This window comes from Radiomyces spectabilis (genome assembly GCF_025331425.1).
Source record: "Radiomyces spectabilis strain NRRL 2753 chromosome Unknown BYT42scaffold_8, whole genome shotgun sequence".
Taxonomy (NCBI): domain Eukaryota; kingdom Fungi; phylum Mucoromycota; class Mucoromycetes; order Mucorales; family Radiomycetaceae; genus Radiomyces; species Radiomyces spectabilis.
The window spans coordinates 371,197-388,230 of NW_026251933.1; the positions used below are offsets into that span (position 1 = coordinate 371,197).

General features: G+C 45.6%; 4 protein-coding genes across 4 annotated transcripts; 1 reads left to right on the top strand and 3 right to left on the bottom strand.

Annotated features, from left to right (window-relative positions):
* Window positions 1–4,157: 4,157 nt before the first annotated feature.
* BYT42DRAFT_546763 (uncharacterized protein) lies at window positions 4,158–6,589 on the top strand (the record flags this gene model as incomplete). Its single annotated transcript, XM_051565905.1, has 4 exons — window positions 4,158–4,401; window positions 4,479–4,606; window positions 4,689–5,433; window positions 5,499–6,589. The coding sequence occupies 4 exons, from the start codon at window positions 4,158–4,160 to the stop codon at window positions 6,587–6,589; spliced, it is 2,208 nt and encodes a 735-aa protein (XP_051422155.1).
* Window positions 6,590–6,770: 181 nt separating this feature from the next.
* On the bottom strand, window positions 6,771–7,850 carry BYT42DRAFT_573164 (uncharacterized protein). The gene is made up of 3 exons (XM_051568697.1): window positions 7,513–7,850; window positions 7,335–7,435; window positions 6,771–7,259 (listed from the first exon to the last, which is right to left on the bottom strand). The coding sequence occupies exons 1-3, from the start codon at window positions 7,705–7,707 to the stop codon at window positions 6,854–6,856; spliced, it is 702 nt and encodes a 233-aa protein (XP_051422156.1). The 5' UTR covers window positions 7,708–7,850; the 3' UTR covers window positions 6,771–6,853.
* Window positions 7,851–11,935: 4,085 nt separating this feature from the next.
* On the bottom strand, window positions 11,936–14,310 carry BYT42DRAFT_573181 (uncharacterized protein). The gene is made up of 6 exons (XM_051568698.1): window positions 13,937–14,310; window positions 13,552–13,864; window positions 12,970–13,456; window positions 12,693–12,890; window positions 12,198–12,613; window positions 11,936–12,127 (listed from the first exon to the last, which is right to left on the bottom strand). The coding sequence occupies exons 1-6, from the start codon at window positions 14,262–14,264 to the stop codon at window positions 11,968–11,970; spliced, it is 1,902 nt and encodes a 633-aa protein (XP_051422157.1). The 5' UTR covers window positions 14,265–14,310; the 3' UTR covers window positions 11,936–11,967.
* A 271-nt stretch (window positions 14,311–14,581) lies between these two features.
* Window positions 14,582–16,638, bottom strand: BYT42DRAFT_614822 (RIO1 family-domain-containing protein; the record flags this gene model as incomplete). Its single annotated transcript, XM_051571895.1, has 9 exons — window positions 14,582–14,986; window positions 15,063–15,239; window positions 15,299–15,467; window positions 15,526–15,717; window positions 15,781–15,990; window positions 16,059–16,113; window positions 16,176–16,289; window positions 16,353–16,494; window positions 16,576–16,638. 9 exons carry the CDS (start codon window positions 16,636–16,638, stop codon window positions 14,582–14,584), a joined length of 1,527 nt encoding a protein of 508 aa, XP_051422158.1.
* Between the last annotated feature and the right edge of the window lie 396 nt (window positions 16,639–17,034).

The window sequence follows — 17,034 nt, forward strand, 5'->3', positions numbered from 1 at the left end:
GAGGGAGGCGTGGTCTCTGATGAAGGCGTTGAACCTTGGTTCTGCAAAAATTGGTTCATTGGGAACATGGGTTTTTCAGGCAAAGCAATCGAGGTAGGGACATGTGCTCGATTGTAAGCTTGTTGTTGTTGTTGTTGTTGTTGTTGCGGCTGCGGTGATAACTGTTGTTGTCGTTGTAGTTGGTTGGTAGGTTGCAGAGGCGAAGGTTGACGGGGTGGATGTGATATGTGGAGTTGATCCAACGTCGGCGGTTGCGACAGGGTCGGCGTGGAAGATTGCTGCGATGATTGTGATGGCGGAGTATAGAAAGGAAATCGACGCGGGGTGGGGGCAAAGGGTATATTATTGTTGTCTTGATCTTGATATTCCATTTTCACGCGTGGGGTGGTGGTTGAATGATCCGCTGCAACGGGCCAAGGTGAAGAAGACGTACTAGGGTTGTGCGTCGGCAACGAAGGGCTCGGTGACAGGTTGACTTCCTTGACGGGCGAAGGCAAGTCCAGGTGAAATTGGTTGGGATCGACCGGTATAACAGTACCTTTGACGAGATCGACAATTTGACCATTGAGTAAACAGCATGCGCCGTCAATCATGGGGATGTCGGTGGGGGTGGAAAGTGATTGTGTTGCATTGGTGTCTGGCAAATTCTGGACGACGGAAGGCGCCGATTTGGTGTGTTGTTGGGTGGAAGAGGCGGTGACGGGCGGAGTATAAGAAAACGGGTCCACTAAAGGAAAGTAATTCTCAAAGTCCTGCCATGCATCGGCTTCCTGTTGCAATGCTAATTGCGCTTGCTGTTGCAATTCGACGTCGAACTGTGACAACGGATAGTGCACCCGATTCATGTTATTGTCGTCGTCGTCATAGCCACCGTCCGCCGACATATCGGGAGGAATAAAGCTACTCATGCTAGTCTATTTTAACTTTCTTTTTCTGGAAATTCAAAAAATTGGCAATCTTGAAAAAGAAGAAGAAGCAGAAGAACCAAGAAAGAAAAAAAACAACAATAGCAAATCCAAAAAAAAAGCGAGATCGGGGAAAAAGGGCTGTCCGACCAAACCTCTCGAAACGAAGGAAAAAAAATATAACCAACTGTTTTTTTTCATCCATGTTTCTCATCAATTGGACATGATTACCAATTTCGGATCTGCAATTCCATGAGTGGGCTGATTTTTTTCCATTTTTCTGACCTTGTTCCAAAAAAGCAATGTCACAACCACGAAAAGGAAAATGTTGCACAAGGGATTGCGGCTCTCTTCCAATCAAAATTCACCTCCTTATTTTCAAATGAAACAGGACCGACACAACAATCAGATTCCAACCAGATACATCGCGCTTGATAAAACGAAAAGAGGCCTTTTTTCAAAAGAGGAGAAGGAGCAGGAAAATAAAAAGCTATCAATGACCCTCATTACTCTTCCCAATGGGTTCGAGTGACATGGTCAGTCAAGAATAAATGATACGACAATTTTGCTTGACAACGAGTTATTTACAGTCAGCCGCCACATTGTAAATGATTCATATGACAAAAGGAAAACGAAGAACAAAATGAAGTCAACAAAGGATCACCGTCCCCATAGGGTCTCTCGGAATCGGTCATACTTGATTTTTTTTGCCTGCAAAGGACCGATATAGAATGGCAACAGTGAATGTCTCGCCATGACGACAGTGAAATCTATCAAAGATTGATTGCTGTAAAAAGAAATCCCATTGTTCCCAACGCAACGCGGCGCGGTGCAAGTTGTCTAGGACCTCATGCATCATGTGGTTTGCAGCCCGCTCTACTTTGTTGTTGCTGTATTTGGAGCTGGTAAATGCGATCAGACCCTTTACTATCCCCGTTTTTCGTGAGGGGTTTATCTTATATCTGCCAATCGCATCTTATATAATTGACATTGCGATGAACCCCCTGCGCACTTACCCCAAAAACACAGGCGATGTGGGGGAGACATTGCAGGTTTTTTTTTCTTCCATTCGTATTATATAAAATTGCATGTTCTACAAACTGCTGACAACATGTCCCTTACCTTCATTGAAAGCAATCCAGTGAGATGGATCGGTGATAAATTTTGATTCGAACAAAGAATGTCCAATTTCAATCCTTCGTCTCCCTGATTCGATCCGTCAACGAAACGATCACTCAATGATTTTCCGCCGCCAGGTTCCCCTCTCAGGTCCAAGCATTAACAGTCAAGATCACAAAAAGATCCACTATTTTCCGATAGTTAGTGACAAAACAGATGACGATCTCCTTCATGTGCGTTCAGTGGCCAGCGTATGCTGTTTAACTCGCGTTCTGATCGCGTTCTCAGCTTGTACATAGCTTAACCAATGGTAGTCGGTTCGTTGATTGACCAAAGGGCCGCCCGCGACGATTAGCCTTGGACGGAAGAGAACTAGGTCTTGTTCTCAACCATATCTACAGATCATAAAAAATGGCACCCGAGCTGGTTTAATTACTTTCCTTTCGACAGCGTGCTCATTCAGTCTAATGCCCTCTTGGTGGGCTGCGACGTAGGGGCGAGAAGCAATCTGTTCATTATCTTGTAATCTGTGATTTGGTTCAAGAGAAACTATTGTTTCATCGCTGATCGCTGATCGCTGATTTGGAACCTTGGAGAAACCCTTTTCAGACTAATTTGATTCAAATGCAATTTTTTTTAAGCTTTCGAAATCTTTCTACTACTCGCAGTACAGCCCGTCCAACACGGTACTGTGTCCCTGGCCAGGGAAGTATGACTGTAGTCTTTACATAGTAATTGATGGGATAATTCATATCAAAGAATTGAACGATAACTAGTACGGTGACCTTTGTTTCTACTAGAGCCTTTTCAGTGTGGGTGATCGAATTCAATCTCAGAAAAAAGAGGAGTCCATCGTTTGTGAAAAAAATACACATGCACGCAAATCCACGAATGCGGACGGTTCATCGATCATGCGGATAAATTTGAAAGCACTTTATTCATCCGGCTAAGTAAAAACCTCGGAAATGGCGCATCTTCCTTTAGAAAGTAATTTTGGGCTTCCTCTGGATCCTCTAGCAAAAAGCTCGGTTTGAAAGAAGTTCTGACTGTCAATCAAAGTAAAACGGAGGATTGCTGATGTCAATTGTGTGTAATAGAACCTGGCGGAAAAAAAAGGATGGGTTGTCTGACCGCAGCGATGGAAATAATCATGTAAAGCGGCTTTGGCGACTAGGAGTGCACTATTTGTTTGCAGCATTGTTTGCTGTGGCTGATGCTTAGAATGTGAATCAATCGATCTTGCCTTGCTACAGCATCAGTTTCCTCAGGCAGGTGCACCGTGAAAATAGACATGTCTCCACTCCTGGAGAGCATGAAGTAAGGCTTTGATTGAAATCCAACACTCTCTCGGGTAACAAGTGTGATATCAGAGGTTTCTCTCACAGTCCTCTCCTGATTGGATAAATAGATGAAGTCGTTTTCATCTACAACGTGGCCCCATCAATACAATGCCAGGTAGTCAAATTATGGGATGGAAGGTATTCGATAAGCTGCGGCTGCTTCCTTCCATACCATTATTTCAACCGTATCAGCTTATAACCGTAATAGTATGGAGTGGCATTCACATCGTACAAGACAAAGGACAAGAAAAAGAAAGTCAATGCGTGTACTGCTTGTGAGTATTTTTGGCATAACAAAATATATTCAGCAAAAAAACCTTTTTTTAGCCCGTGTTACGCTCATACGAATATGGATACCGGGATTCGGAATGCTTGGGACATGATGATGAATCGTGAAACTCCCTTCCTATCATTGCTCTCTTGTATCATGCAATTTTGGATCGGCCATACCCAAGGACACGGTTGATCCATCCACTACCGCAGTCAATGCACTGTGGAAAACGAGCCGTCTTTTCCTTGGCAGGTTGATACCGTACGCGTTCCCATCTTGCGGCTTCTTAAAAGAAAGCCAGTGCTCCTTTTGTGGCACCATAGCTTTTTTGACACGAACAGGGCTTCGTCGCTCAGTGAAGCCCAGTTGGGATGCTTAAAAATAACAATGGCCCTGACGTTGACCAGGTGACCTCTTTTTTACTTTTTTTTCATTTTTTTTTCTCTTTCTTTGCCTTGGCGAGGATCAGTTGGGGCCATAACCTGCAAAACCTTTCCCTTGCTCATTGCTTCTTTCCTCGTCATGTGGAAATGCTTTGCTGTGTTGCTCAGTGGCTGTTTCCTACTGCAACAACCAGTTCAAGCGGCCCTTGTTGCACTGGACGAAACCGGGTTTGGTCGAACCAACTTTTCCGTTTGCGACATTGAACATCATTTTACGACACTGGCTGCTTCTCGATATTATGATCCCGTCTCTCAAAACTACACCGTCAATATCACCGGCGTTTCAGACATTCTCGTCAACAGCCTCAATCAAAACCAAACACGTGAGTGCTTTTCGGCCCTTTGCCCTTCGCCATGACCCTCCGTTTCACTTTCGACTAATATAAGCTTTTTTCGCCAGTATCGGCCGCTTCACGCTTGGAGCTCGTGTTAGGATTTTCTACCATTATTAACAGTAATTTTCATTTGTGTCCCGACATAAACACCGGGTGCCCTGTTCAACCCAACGTCAACGTCTCTCTCTACAAGGTAATTTGATTCTCGGCTATAAAAACCGGTTCTCCCACGGATAAAAATGAATCATTGAACTTTTTTTTTTTCGTTTTTATAGACCGTGAAGCTGCCTCCGACGGCTATTCCATTAGGCGATCTTATTGGACGATATGCAGCATGGACGGTGGATCAGCGCCGATGGATGTGCGTTAATTTGGCCCCGATTGGGTATCAGCACCCTACCTGGCAAGCCATTTTTCTCTGGCTGCCCGTAGGATTTACCGTGTTTGCCGCCCTCAGTTCGTTTCTCATCTCCTTCTTTACGGCCGCTGAAGGCGATGCCCAGGATTTGTTTATTTTCACTTCCAACTATGCCATGCCACCAGCCATTCAACGCTTGAAAACCCCCAGTTTCTTTGATTTCATCTATTACGCGCAATTTATCGTCACGAGTGGTCTGATGAATCTTCATTATCCTGCGTTTTATCCCTTGTTCACCGCCAATTTTGCCTGGAGCTTTTTATTGGTCCCTATTTCATGGATGACCAACGTTGTTACGTCCATTGAAGGAGATTACCTGAAGAATAGCCCATTTGCCAATATGACCGTCGGCAGCAACTCCACTTCCATCTACCGCCACGTTGTTGACCCCTTGTTGTCAGGTTCCGGCATGCGTCAGTTTGCACACAACATCCATCTGGACTACAAAGGCCTCTTTGTTACCTGCATCATCGTGTTTGCTTTTATCATGATCGTCTGTGCCATCCTATGCGCGGTACTGTGGGCCTCGGTTCAGTTGTTGAGTATGATTTGGCCTCACAAATATGCCGGTCAATCGAGGAAATTGGGCAATTTTTCGTTAGGTAGGGGTTTTTTTAGCTTCACCATCGTGTGGGTGGCTGATCGGCTGATGGGTTGTTTCTGTTAGGTATCTTTTTACGTGCGCTGACATTATTCTATGTGCCTTTGGCGACGCTGTCATTTTATCAACTGATGCTTCCTTCACCGTGGTACATGCTGTTTGTGTCGTCGATCGTTGTCGTGTTTCCCATCTTTTTGCTCTACGGATACGTGGCGATTGTGCTCTTCAATATCCGACCGTCGTCCTTGATGTATTCGGACATCACCATGCTGCTCCGTTACGGTTCTTTATACAATCTGTTCAAAGAGGATCACTACCCTTTCTTTATCCCCTTCCTCGTATGCAAAGTCATTGTGAGTGCCATGCTTGGTATTTTCCAGTCGGAAGGTGTCGCTCAAGTAGTCGTCGTCTTGTTGTGTGAACTGGCCTTGCTCGCGGCACTGTACCTCCGATGGCCGTTTGTGGATCGTCACATCAACGTGTACTCAGTCATCTTTGCCGCCTTTCGCGTCGTGATCACCATCTTTAACCTCGTCTACATTGATGGTCTGGGGGTGCTGGAACGCGACAAACAGTACATTGGCTACCTGCAGGTGCTCTTACACTGTGTTGCACTGTTCTTGATGTTTTTGCTAACCGTGAAGAACGTGGTGGTGTTACTCAGCGCATTAGGTACCGAGGAGTACACCTACCATCAAGCGCCCTTGTGGAAAAGTCAATGGGGCCCAGCCCATACCCAGGATCCATCGATCGCGCTCCCCACGGTCGTGATGCAGGAACGCGGTTCGCTCGGAATGGATTCACGAGGTTCACTCTTACCGATCGACGTCATTGCTGAACCTCCACTTCCCGTTCCCGGCCATCATCGCGGCATCAGCCAATCGTCGTCCGTTCAACGTCCACCGTCCCCACCTTCTCATCGCTCAGCATCTGGCGATTGGACATTGGCTCTCCATCCTCAAACATCTCGCTCACGATTGGAGTATGCGTACGACGACGATCCCGCCGTGGCTCAGCCATTGATGCGAAACGACGATACCCGGTCTTCGTGGCAACGCTACGCGCAAGACCATCGGCCCATGTACAAACCGGCATTGACCTACAACTTGCAGCCTCTAGACCCGACGCCTCACTCTCCTCCCAACGACCCTTCCTAAATCATTCCCACAGTCGAAAAAATAATCGCCTTTCTCATCCTTGTATTTGTTTTTCGCTCATTTGACTTCATTTCATATCATCTAATGCATTTGTCTTTTTTCTCTTCTTTTTCGTTATTTACGTAGATTCGCCTTTATTTCACAATTCGTATATTTCAGTTCATCATCATTTGATGGATACAGTCGCTTTTCTTTTTTTTTTTTCGTTATTCGTTATTATTTTGTTTTGAGTGACTAGTGTGTGACCAAGTGACATTCGGGCTTTTACCAATCCATGGGTTTGCCTTCATAGTCAAAGAAGATGCCGTTGTCCTTGACTTCCAAAGTATCGGCCTTGGCCAAGATGCCTTGGACAGATTGCTGAGGTGTAACGTGAGCATTGGAACCACCCATGTCGGTTTGAACCCAGCCGGGGTGAACGGAGACGACAACGAACTTGTCGTCCTTGAGGTCACTTGCCAAGACGTTGGTCAACATGTTTTCGGCGGCTTTGGAAACACGGTAAGCGGCCAAGTTGCCCGAGGTGGTGTTGGCATGCGAGCCCATGTTGGAAGAGATGTTGATGATATGACGAGTCTGGCTCTTCTTCAGAAGAGGAAGCATGGCCTGAGTGATATTGGAAGTGCCTACCACATTGGTCTCGAAAACGGACATGTATTCCGAAGCAGGGCTAAAATATGTCAGCAAAAAAAAAAAAAAAAAAAAAACCATCATTCTTTTCTTTCATAGCTCATTGCTTTCTTACCTGTCCTTGGAAGAGTACTTTCTGTCACCGCTAATACCAGCGTTATTAATAAGCACGTCCACGCCATTACCGGCAATCTCGGTAATCTTTTCCACAGCCGACTACAACGTCAAGAGGGGGAAAAAAACGCGAGCATTTTTAGTCAATCATCAATAAAAGGGCGTTATTCTTATTTTACCTTGACGGAGGCTTCGTTGACGGTATCCAAAGTAACAGCATAAACCTTTTTGTTGTCGACGAGTTGCTTAAGACCTTCGGATTTCTCGGGAGCGCGAGCACAAGCGACCACGGTGTGGCCCTTGGAAGACAATTGTTTGATGAATTCAAGGCCAATGCCGCGAGAAGCACCAGTGACAACGTAAGTAAGGCTCATTGTATTGTATTTGTGTAAAAGAGAACGAATAGTAAAGAAAATAAATGGAATCTGACTAATTCGCTTATATTCGAACTTTAAGTCTTTTAAATTTTAAAAAACCGCGGAATCAAAAAATGACGTTATTTGTCAGCGAAAGACATAAAATTTGACGTGATGCGTCGTCAGCAAAACTCCGTTCTTAACGAAAAAAAAAAAAAAGGTCATGGCAACTACAGCATGCGATTCATCGTTCCTATTCTTAAGCAATCAACGCCATTGTCAATGTGGGACTTGAATGTTGAAGCTTTAACTCTGAATTCCCAGCGGTTAAGACCTTGCCAACTGCCTTTTCATGTGAATTTGGGAATAGGAAATTATGGATACCAGCTGGCAGCGTTTGAGTGTGGGAATTGGATAAAAATTCATCAGGCTAGCCTTTAAGCATTCGATACAATCTTTGAAATATGCCGTTTTATAAAGATATAATTGGTTCCGTACAGCGCCCCAAGACCAGTTCAACTGCATGATATTTGGATTAATGCCGGTGGCGAAAAAGGATAAAAGGTCTTGCTGGCTTTATATTTTGCCAAATGCTCAAATATCGCGAACGTTTTCGCTCCATGTATGATCGTCCTGTTTTGATAACAAGCCGTACACCCGCTGTGTAATGGATGCCACCTGCTACTGGGATGTCTTACTCTTACATCTGGTGACATTCGTCAGACAAAGAGCCTAACGCAATACGGCATAACCTGGCAAGACTCTTGATGGGACTTTGGTATATTGATGTCAATACTCTGGCATACCGTACAGTCATGATTTCCAAACATGTGTGCAGCAGCACTTATTGACCCCCTCTTCGCCCGTGCTCTTTTCAGTAATGGATTCTGAGCAAGCGTTGTGTTCATAATATTCTGTGTCGCTAGTCTCTTCCATCGCAACAAGCTGAAGAGGAAATCCAGGGTATGAGAGAAAAAAGAGCAACACCTTTTTGGCCAGTGCGGAGCGTAACACCGCCTGCCAGCCATTTTGTATGTGAGCGCAACACACTTTTTTTTTGTGGCTAGTGCTGAAAGCCTGTTGATTGGCTAAAACAGAATGGATCACATGATTTACGAAGTGTAAAAACCGGACGCACCAAGTCTGCTCATGTTCTGCACTTCCCTTTTTATGCATGAGAGGACCGTGTCATTTATTATACGATTTGCTTAGTTAGCACGCTGTATTGATATTATCTAGGTCCAATTCCTTTCTTTATTCCATTTGCTCAAGTTCAAAAAATTTTCCCTACTGTCGTCGTCAATCATTGTCTGTGCTTCCTGTCGGGTGCCAGGCCATGCTCAATCAAACCATTCGCAGCTGCCCCAACAAAACGCGCCCAACAACCGACTGTTGCTACGATTCAAGGATCGGGAGAAGTCCGTTGCGCTTCGTGTCATCAACTGGGACACCAGCGTACCAGTCATATAGCTTGCGCATTGAATCCAACAAGACTGGCCCTAAGAGAAGCTGATGAAAATGACGCTGGAGAACGCATTTCGTAAATTACCTGCATCTGTTGGTAATACAGAGTCTGGTGAATTGGAGCTCCCCAGTAGACATGCCTTGGGCGCCTCATGTCGTGTGCAATTTCTGCCAGGCACACATGTGGCTCAAAGAGCGCATGTCTGAATCCATCTCGAATCCACAGTTCCAGTTCTGCTGTGCCCAAAGTTCCATTGTGCTTCTGCCTGTCGAGCCTACACCTCCAACGATTGCGCGTCTTCTTCGCAACAACACCAAAGAAGGAAGAGATTTCCGTGAACAGATCCGCGGCTACAATACGAATCTCAGTTTCACTTCCGTAGATGCTCAAATAGACGAGTCAGTGGCCAACAATCGCAGTGGAGCTTACTGCTACCGCATCCAAGAGCCATTTATCATGGGATCGGTGACCTGCTTCCACCAACGGATAACCAGGCTCCTGCATTTGCTCAACTGTACATATACGACTCTGACACCCAATTGGCACACCGAAACGCTGTGGCTCCATATTTGCGAAATGCAACCTTGCTCACTCTCGAAGATCTGCTCATGGAAATAAACCCGTTTGTTCCGCTGTTGCTGTCGATGGCGCAAGCTTTACGTGAGTCGGACGGGGCTGTAGATGTGAGACTTCTCATAAGTGCGGAAAACACACCTGATACTCGCCGGTACAATGCACCAACCGCAAGCGAAAGTCGGAGTGATCCTGGTAGACGGTATGATCACACCAAACAGTAGCCGCGATATTGTGCTCCGATCGAGAAGCCATGGGCTTCAACGTACAGCGAGATGAGTCAGCACTATGATGCTCTCCAGTACGTCTTGATGTTCCCACGTGGTGACCTCGGTTGGAATATCCACGCACGCTTCCCGGACGGTCGAACCATTACAGTGATGCAGTGGTACAGCTATCGTCTCATGGTACGCGATAACGGTCATGATCTCCATTTGTTCGGACGTCTATTCCAGCAGTACATAGTTGATATGTATGCCAAAATGGAGCAGAGTCAGCTGACGTATTTGCGGCTAAACCAGGCAAATCTGCGCCCGGAATTGTACCGAGGTGTCGTAGATGCGGTGGAACTCGGCGACAACGACCTTCAGAGCGTCGGGCAACGAGTGATCTTGCCTAAACCGTGATCAACATGCCGTATACGACGCACTTCTCCAGAGTGTCTCACATGGAAGCAACGAATCAGCCCGCTTGTTGTTTGTTGACGGTCCTGGTGGCACAGGCAAGACTTTCCTTTTCAACAGCGTCCTTACTGCGGTGCGTCAACAAGGCAAAATAGCTCGTGCTTTGGCTTCAATTGGTACTACTGCATTGTTGTTGCATGGTGGCCGAACCGCCCACTCACAGTTCGCAATCCCGTTAAAGGTGGACCAGCACTCCACGTGCCAAATCCCGCGGCGATCCGAAAAAGCAGAGTTGATGTACCAGATAGAGTTGATCATTTGGGATGAAGCTACAATGATGAGCCGATATGTTTTGTTTCGAAGCCGTTAGCTGTACATTGCAAGACTTGATGGCAACTAGAAATCCAGCTCTGCAGCATGCACCATTCGGTGGCAAAACTGTCGTTTTTGCTGGCGATTTCCGTCAGGTTCTTCCGGTCATTCCGAGGGCAACACGTCCACAAACAGTCGAGCAATGCTTGAACAAAGCTTCTTTTTGGTCTTCGATCGAAAACCTTCGCCTGAGCATTAACATGTGCGTCCAACAGACACGAGTAACCGGCAAGGACGACGCAGAGATTTTGGGCAATTTCGCCAGCTACCTTTTGCGCACTGGCAACGGACAGGAACCCTGTATCCGAAGCGACGAGATCCATATTCCAGCAGAAATGCTATTACAAACCTCGGAGCCGAACGCCATCATCGAAATGTAATTTGTTTAAATATAATAATAGAAATGATGAATATTGATTATTATATAAATATTAAATGCAAGATATAAATAATATAACAAAAGAATACCTACAGTATACGGTGCTAGTTTTCGGAATGTCCTACCCGCGGACCTATTGACCGGACGTGCTAACTTGACCCCAAGAAATATATTTCTTAATGAGAAGACGACCGAAAAAGTTTTCGGGAGAAGTGCGAGTTTACCGAAGTGCCGACAGCATGGATTCCGAAGAAGATCAGCTCATTCATTGAATTGGCTATGAACCCAGCAAGCCTACCTCCACACCGGTTAATGCTCAATATTGAATGCCCGGTGATGTTTTCGAAATATCGATCCGGCGCAAGGGCTGTTCAATGGAACACGGTTAATATGCCGATCTTTTCAAGCTCATGTCATTGAGGCAAAGATTGCAACTGGGCTGAACGTGGGGAACCGGGTCTTTCGACGGCGGATCACTTGGGTTCACCGTGCCGTCAACTGTCACCCTCTGTAATATTCCGCACAACCACGGCTACGGCTCCTCAGCAACATCTGTTGCTAACTTGCATTGCGCTTTCTGCAGTCTTTAGCTTTAACAACGTTGTTTTGGCCAGTGCGGAGGGTAATTATCATATCGTAGAAATAAAATAACGATGGTTTCCTGTTACTCAAGAATAACTTAAATCTGACAGTCAGGATAGCACACAATGCAAGATTGTCAATAGCGTCTAACAGTGAACCGGTCATATTCCATTAGTGTCACGATTCCATGAGCAATCCTCATAGTGTGCATGGTCTCATTTCTTTTTGCTGCGGTGGCCTACTTGGTGACAGTAACAAGAAATGCAGGGACGTTTTTGAGTTTTTTATTTTTTGGCGGCACGATGCTGTTTTAGCACATTAGCCGCTTCGGCGGTTTTGGCTAGTAATGCTTCCTTGTGGTTAATGAGAAAAACGACCTCGTCCTTGCTCAGTTCAAGCAACATGCCTGTGAGTTTGCCTGCAAGGTCAGGATACGTGGATTGACTGCGGAAAATTTAAAAAAAAGTTACATCGTTGTACCAAGCATTTCACGCTTTCAATAAGCACTACTTACATGGTGCGATAAATGCGTTCGCCTAATGTCTGCCGTTGCATTTCAGGGGTGTATGTGTTGAGTAATTCCATGGTTAACGGTTGCTGAGACGGAGGCGTCGCGACCTTTTGCACAGGTGCAGGCGTAGGTGCAGGTGCAGGCGCCGGGGTAGGCTTGACATCGATGGGTTGAATATCCGCCAATCGGATCACCGGCGTGGATGGCACTGATACGGGCGATGTGGTGACGGGCGATGCCGGTGTCACTGGTGATGCTGGAACCACGGGCACCGCAGGCGACACAGGAACCGCGGGAGACGTGGGACGCGAGAATTTGGGATGCGCTTGAACCAGACCACCTGCGGCCGGATACGCTGCGGGGGATCCGCGATAAGTGGGGATCGTCGCTGTCGTTGCAGGAGCATTGTAGGCGGTTGGCTTTTTTACCAACAAGAGAAAATCAGCAACGGCTTCTCTAGCGAGCGTTATATTCAGTTTTATCTAAGGAGCCACTTACGGGTGAATAGAGAGGATGCACTTGTTGGCGTTGTGACATTTGCGCGGCAAGTTGATTTCGTCGATCTTCTTTGCGTTGGGCGAGAGCGACGTACATGGGTTTATCACCAATCATGCGTCCATTCATTTCGGCGACAGCCGAGGTGGCTTCATCGGGCGAGGTAAAACAGACAAAACCAAATCCTTTACTGATACCAGTCTATGAATTTAAAACACATGTCAATATTTTCGCATTTCCATCTTTTCCCAGGACGTTGGTGTGAGTATCAAGGACGCACCTTGTCATCTTTCATGATCTTGGCACTGGTGATCACGCCGAATCTGGCAAATTCTTCGCGCAGTTTTTCATCGTCCATATCGTCGGGAAGATTTTTCACATACAGGTTGACGCCCTGATATTTCTGCAGTTTCTCCATACGGGCTTGCTCGTGTTGCTTGCGAAGTTCATCCTCGCGCTCGGCTTTGGTTTGCGCGCGCGAAACGAACAATCGTCGACCGAGATATTCCGTGTCGTGCATTTCATTGACCGCTCTTTCGGCATCTTCATGTCTATCAAAATTGATAAACCCAAATCCTTTGGAACATCCATGCTCATCACGTTGAATGGCGGCCGAAGAAATGGGGCCAAAGCGATCAAACAATCGCTTCAACTCTGCTTCATCCACGTCCAGACCCAAGTTTTTGAGATACACATTGGTAAAAGATGGCTTGACTTCCTCCGCTTTCGGTTGGCGCTGGTTTTTGGGAATGTGATGTCCGACATAACTATTATAAGCTTTATTTTAGTCCCTGATTCTCCAATGGCACTAATCGATATTATCACCGATGAGAAAAATAGGGTGAGGGTCAAGAGAACGTACATTTCTTTATCCAAAATGGTCATGCCGTTGGTATTTTGGATAGCACGTTCGGCTGCTTCAGGGGTTTCGTATTGTACAAAGGCGAAGCCCTTGGAGAAGCCTCGTTCGTCCAAGGCAATTTTACATGAGACAATGGGTCCGTACTGGGAAAAGGTATCGTGCAATGACTTGGTATCCACGTCCAGTGACAGGTTCTTGATGAAAATGTTGCCCTGGCCCACTTTGCGTCGAGAAGGATCTCGCTCTGACCACATCATACGACATGGTTTGCCATTGATCAATGTGTAATTCAACTCCTTCAATGCCTTGGCTCCTGTTTCATCGAGCCCAATATGAAAAACTACAATAGAAACAATGGGGATTGGTCACGGGATGTTCCGCTTACCGTCGAGATGGGATCGAAAGTTAACATAAGCATAGCCTAGTCCGCGACGAGTGATGGCGTCTCGGCAAACACGGATGCTTTCGACAGGGACGACTTTTTCAAAGAGTTGATACAACTGGGCTTCCTGAACGGTCGAGTCGAGTTCACCAACGTACAGTGACATGGGTTGGAAGTTGTTGGGATCGCGCGAAAATGATGGAGATCGATCCGTCGATTGAAAAGGTTGCGCGGCCGCTTGAGCTTGGGCTGCCGCAATGGCTCTTTGTTGCTCCAACGATAACCCACGTGGGCCCAGAGGCTGTTGACCAGAACCCATCGTTTCACTCATTATATACAAAAAAAAAGTCGATACAAAGGCAGCAAAGACTTATGCGAGTTTTTGATGGTATTTTTTTTTTCTTTTCCCTTTTGGACCCTTTTCCGGTGGCTGCCGTGACCTCTTCACACGCCAAATCTCCGCTTCTTTGTTCTGCCAGAAAGAAAATAATAGGATCATCCTTTACTTGTCGAATCGATATCTATTGCGACAGTTTACATACAAGACAATAATACAGCACCATAAAAAAAAGAATGACATGCAAAAAGAAAAAGGGAAAAACTTGTATCAATGAAGTAAAAATGAAATACAAAATGCTATGGTGCAGCTTAATCAAAAATACCGCCATTGCCGCCTTTGGCAGATTTCACAATATCTCTATTTTTTCGCTTCTCTTTGCCTTTCACTTGGTTCCTTCGTACGTGTTGTCTATAGTTTTGTCGATTGGCCTGGCTGCGCAACGATCGAGACACACGGTCCTTGATAGCGTCCTCCGTCAATGCCGTTCCCGTCGTCTTCTTGCGCGGTTTCGATTCCGTGTCTCGGTGTGCCTGATATTCGCGGTTGTTCAGACGAACCGGTTCTCCATCGTCATCAAATGAACCGCGATCATGCCCTTCCGCTTCATCTTCTTCCTCTTCGGAGTAATCACGGTCCTCCTCTGTTTCTTCCTCTTCACTTTCCTCTTCCTCTACAGGCTCGGTATTGCCAAGACGCATATTCTGAAGCTTGATCTGAAAAAATCCCAAATACAAATGCGTCCATAATGAGTATGTATAAACTCGTCTTTTACTTTATCCGCTTGTTTACCTGAAGTTTGTCTTCTTCGCTCAGAGGAGCGGGTATCTCTGTTGGCGATGACTTTTTGTCAACGTGGCCATTATTGACATGCGATGCCTCGTCTTCGTCGTAATCCGTATCATCGTCCTCCTCCTCTTCTTCTTCTTCTTCTCCATCGTCTTCTCCTTGTTTCAATTCTTCTTGATACTAACATGCTTATTGCTAAGTATAACTGGGCTTCTTGTCTTGCTGGTTAGCCTACTTACCGTTTCCAGTTCATCCTGCATCTTCTTGCTGAAACCACTGGCGGCCACTTGGACATCCAAGCTAAATTCTCGATTCACATCCAGCTTGAACTTGGGATACAATGCGCTCTCGTAACCGAACCGACGACGGAAAAATGTGCGAATACATTCGACGTCACGATTGAAGTAACTAAAAAAAATGAGTCAATCATCATGCTTACATCGAAATAAAAAAGAAAAGGACGTACTATTCAGCGTTAATGTGCGAAGTAGACACCATTTGGGGGAAATCAATCAAAATAGGGGTGCCATCGCTTTTAATGAGCAAATTGAACTCGTTGAAATCGCCGTGAATAAGACCATAGTCCGCCAACTTGATGATCAAATTCATTAATTCGGAATACAGTTTTCCGGGATTGGCCACTTCCTCCACCTGTCGACTATGTTGTTTCCGTTGATAAGAGAAAAAAGCCGTTGCATCGAAGGGGTTATGTACCACTTACAGAGGAAAGGCATCGATCAACTCCATGACGACACAATGTCGGCTAATATCGATGGGCTCTGGTACAGGAAATCCGTTTTCGTAAAGGACTTTCATAAAAGCGAATTCCTTCATGGCGGCCAATCGTGACATGTACATCCATGAAGCCGACTTTCGCTTTTGCAAGTAATCACGCTTTGATTTAATCGTTCGGAAAGACACACGACCCAAACTAAATAATTCATTCACGAATCAATCGATCCTGTACTTTCCAAATTCTATCCCATTTGCCCTTCTTACCGTTGCAATTTCAGCACATACTGCTGTTCGTCCTCGTTCGCCACCAAGTAAATATCTATGATATCGCTGTCGTCAATTCCGGGATCGTCACAGGGCTGACAGCTCGCGGAGACTCACCTGATTCTTTACCAACACCGATCTGATTGCCAACGGAATAGACAGAGCCTCGTTTGGCAAATGTCTTTAATGCAAGGTAATCGTAACCACCATAAGTTAAACGATAACCGTCATCTAAATAAAGCATTGTTAGACCTCGATTTTGGACCGATTCGTATTGCCTTTTTCTTTGCTTACAGCTCATATTTTGGACTCTCGCAATCAATTTCCGTTTGGCAAGATCGCCCACAATTTTATGACTTCCACCATGGCGTAACTGAGCAATCTGAGCAATCAACGAGGTCGGTACAACTTCGTGATTTTTCGATCCCATTTCCACCTAAGCGAAGAAGAAAAAAAAAAAAAGATCAGATCGGGTTGGATCAGGAAGATCGAGCCAAGCATTGTATCAAGTTCTCACCGCAGTCAATACTCGAAACTCCTCCGAGGACATGTATCGAAGAGCTTTCGCATCCAACTTCATGGTGATAAATGAGTGATTTAGACGAAGACCTTCCTTGTATAATCCTTTCGGCTGCCTTTTTTTTTTTTGGGTGGTGGTGCTTGAACTCAATCCAAAAATTTGGGTTTGCTGTGACTTGTGGTGTCGCTGCTCCAAAAAAAAATTTGGACAAAACCCCGTCGCTGGGAAAACATCAAGGAACCAGAACATCGAGACAGTCGAAATATTCATGGTTTTTTTTTTTGGATTAATCATTGACAGAAGAAGCAATTTTACAGATCATGATGGTCTATGCTAATCATATCATAGTAAACATGAAAACTTTGCAGCGTGTCGGTTTGATTGTTTCGTCGCATGGCATGATGAAACCGGATACGACTTAAAAAACAAACCAGGTTAAAAAAAGAAAAAAGAAAC

What these genes read in the sequence shown, in the direction of transcription:
- BYT42DRAFT_573164 (XM_051568697.1), bottom strand. Translation starts at nt 7,707, where the DNA reads ATGAGCCTTACTTACGTTGTCACTGGTGCTTCTCGCGGCATTGGCCTT. An exon ending in TCAACGAAGCCTCCGTCAAG is followed by an intron (nt 7,436 to 7,512) that starts GTAAAATAAGAA and finishes TTGACGTTGTAG; the next exon opens with TCGGCTGTGGAAAAGATTAC. An exon ending in AAGTACTCTTCCAAGGACAG is followed by an intron (nt 7,260 to 7,334) that starts GTAAGAAAGCAA and finishes GACATATTTTAG; the next exon opens with CCCTGCTTCGGAATACATGT.
- BYT42DRAFT_573181 (XM_051568698.1), bottom strand. Translation starts at nt 14,264, where the DNA reads ATGAGTGAAACGATGGGTTCTGGTCAACAGCCTCTGGGCCCACGTGGG. An exon ending in ACCATTTTGGATAAAGAAAT is followed by an intron (nt 13,457 to 13,551) that starts GTACGTTCTCTT and finishes AGCTTATAATAG; the next exon opens with TTATGTCGGACATCACATTC. An exon ending in GAACGCATTTATCGCACCAT is followed by an intron (nt 12,128 to 12,197) that starts GTAAGTAGTGCT and finishes AATTTTCCGCAG; the next exon opens with TCAATCCACGTATCCTGACC.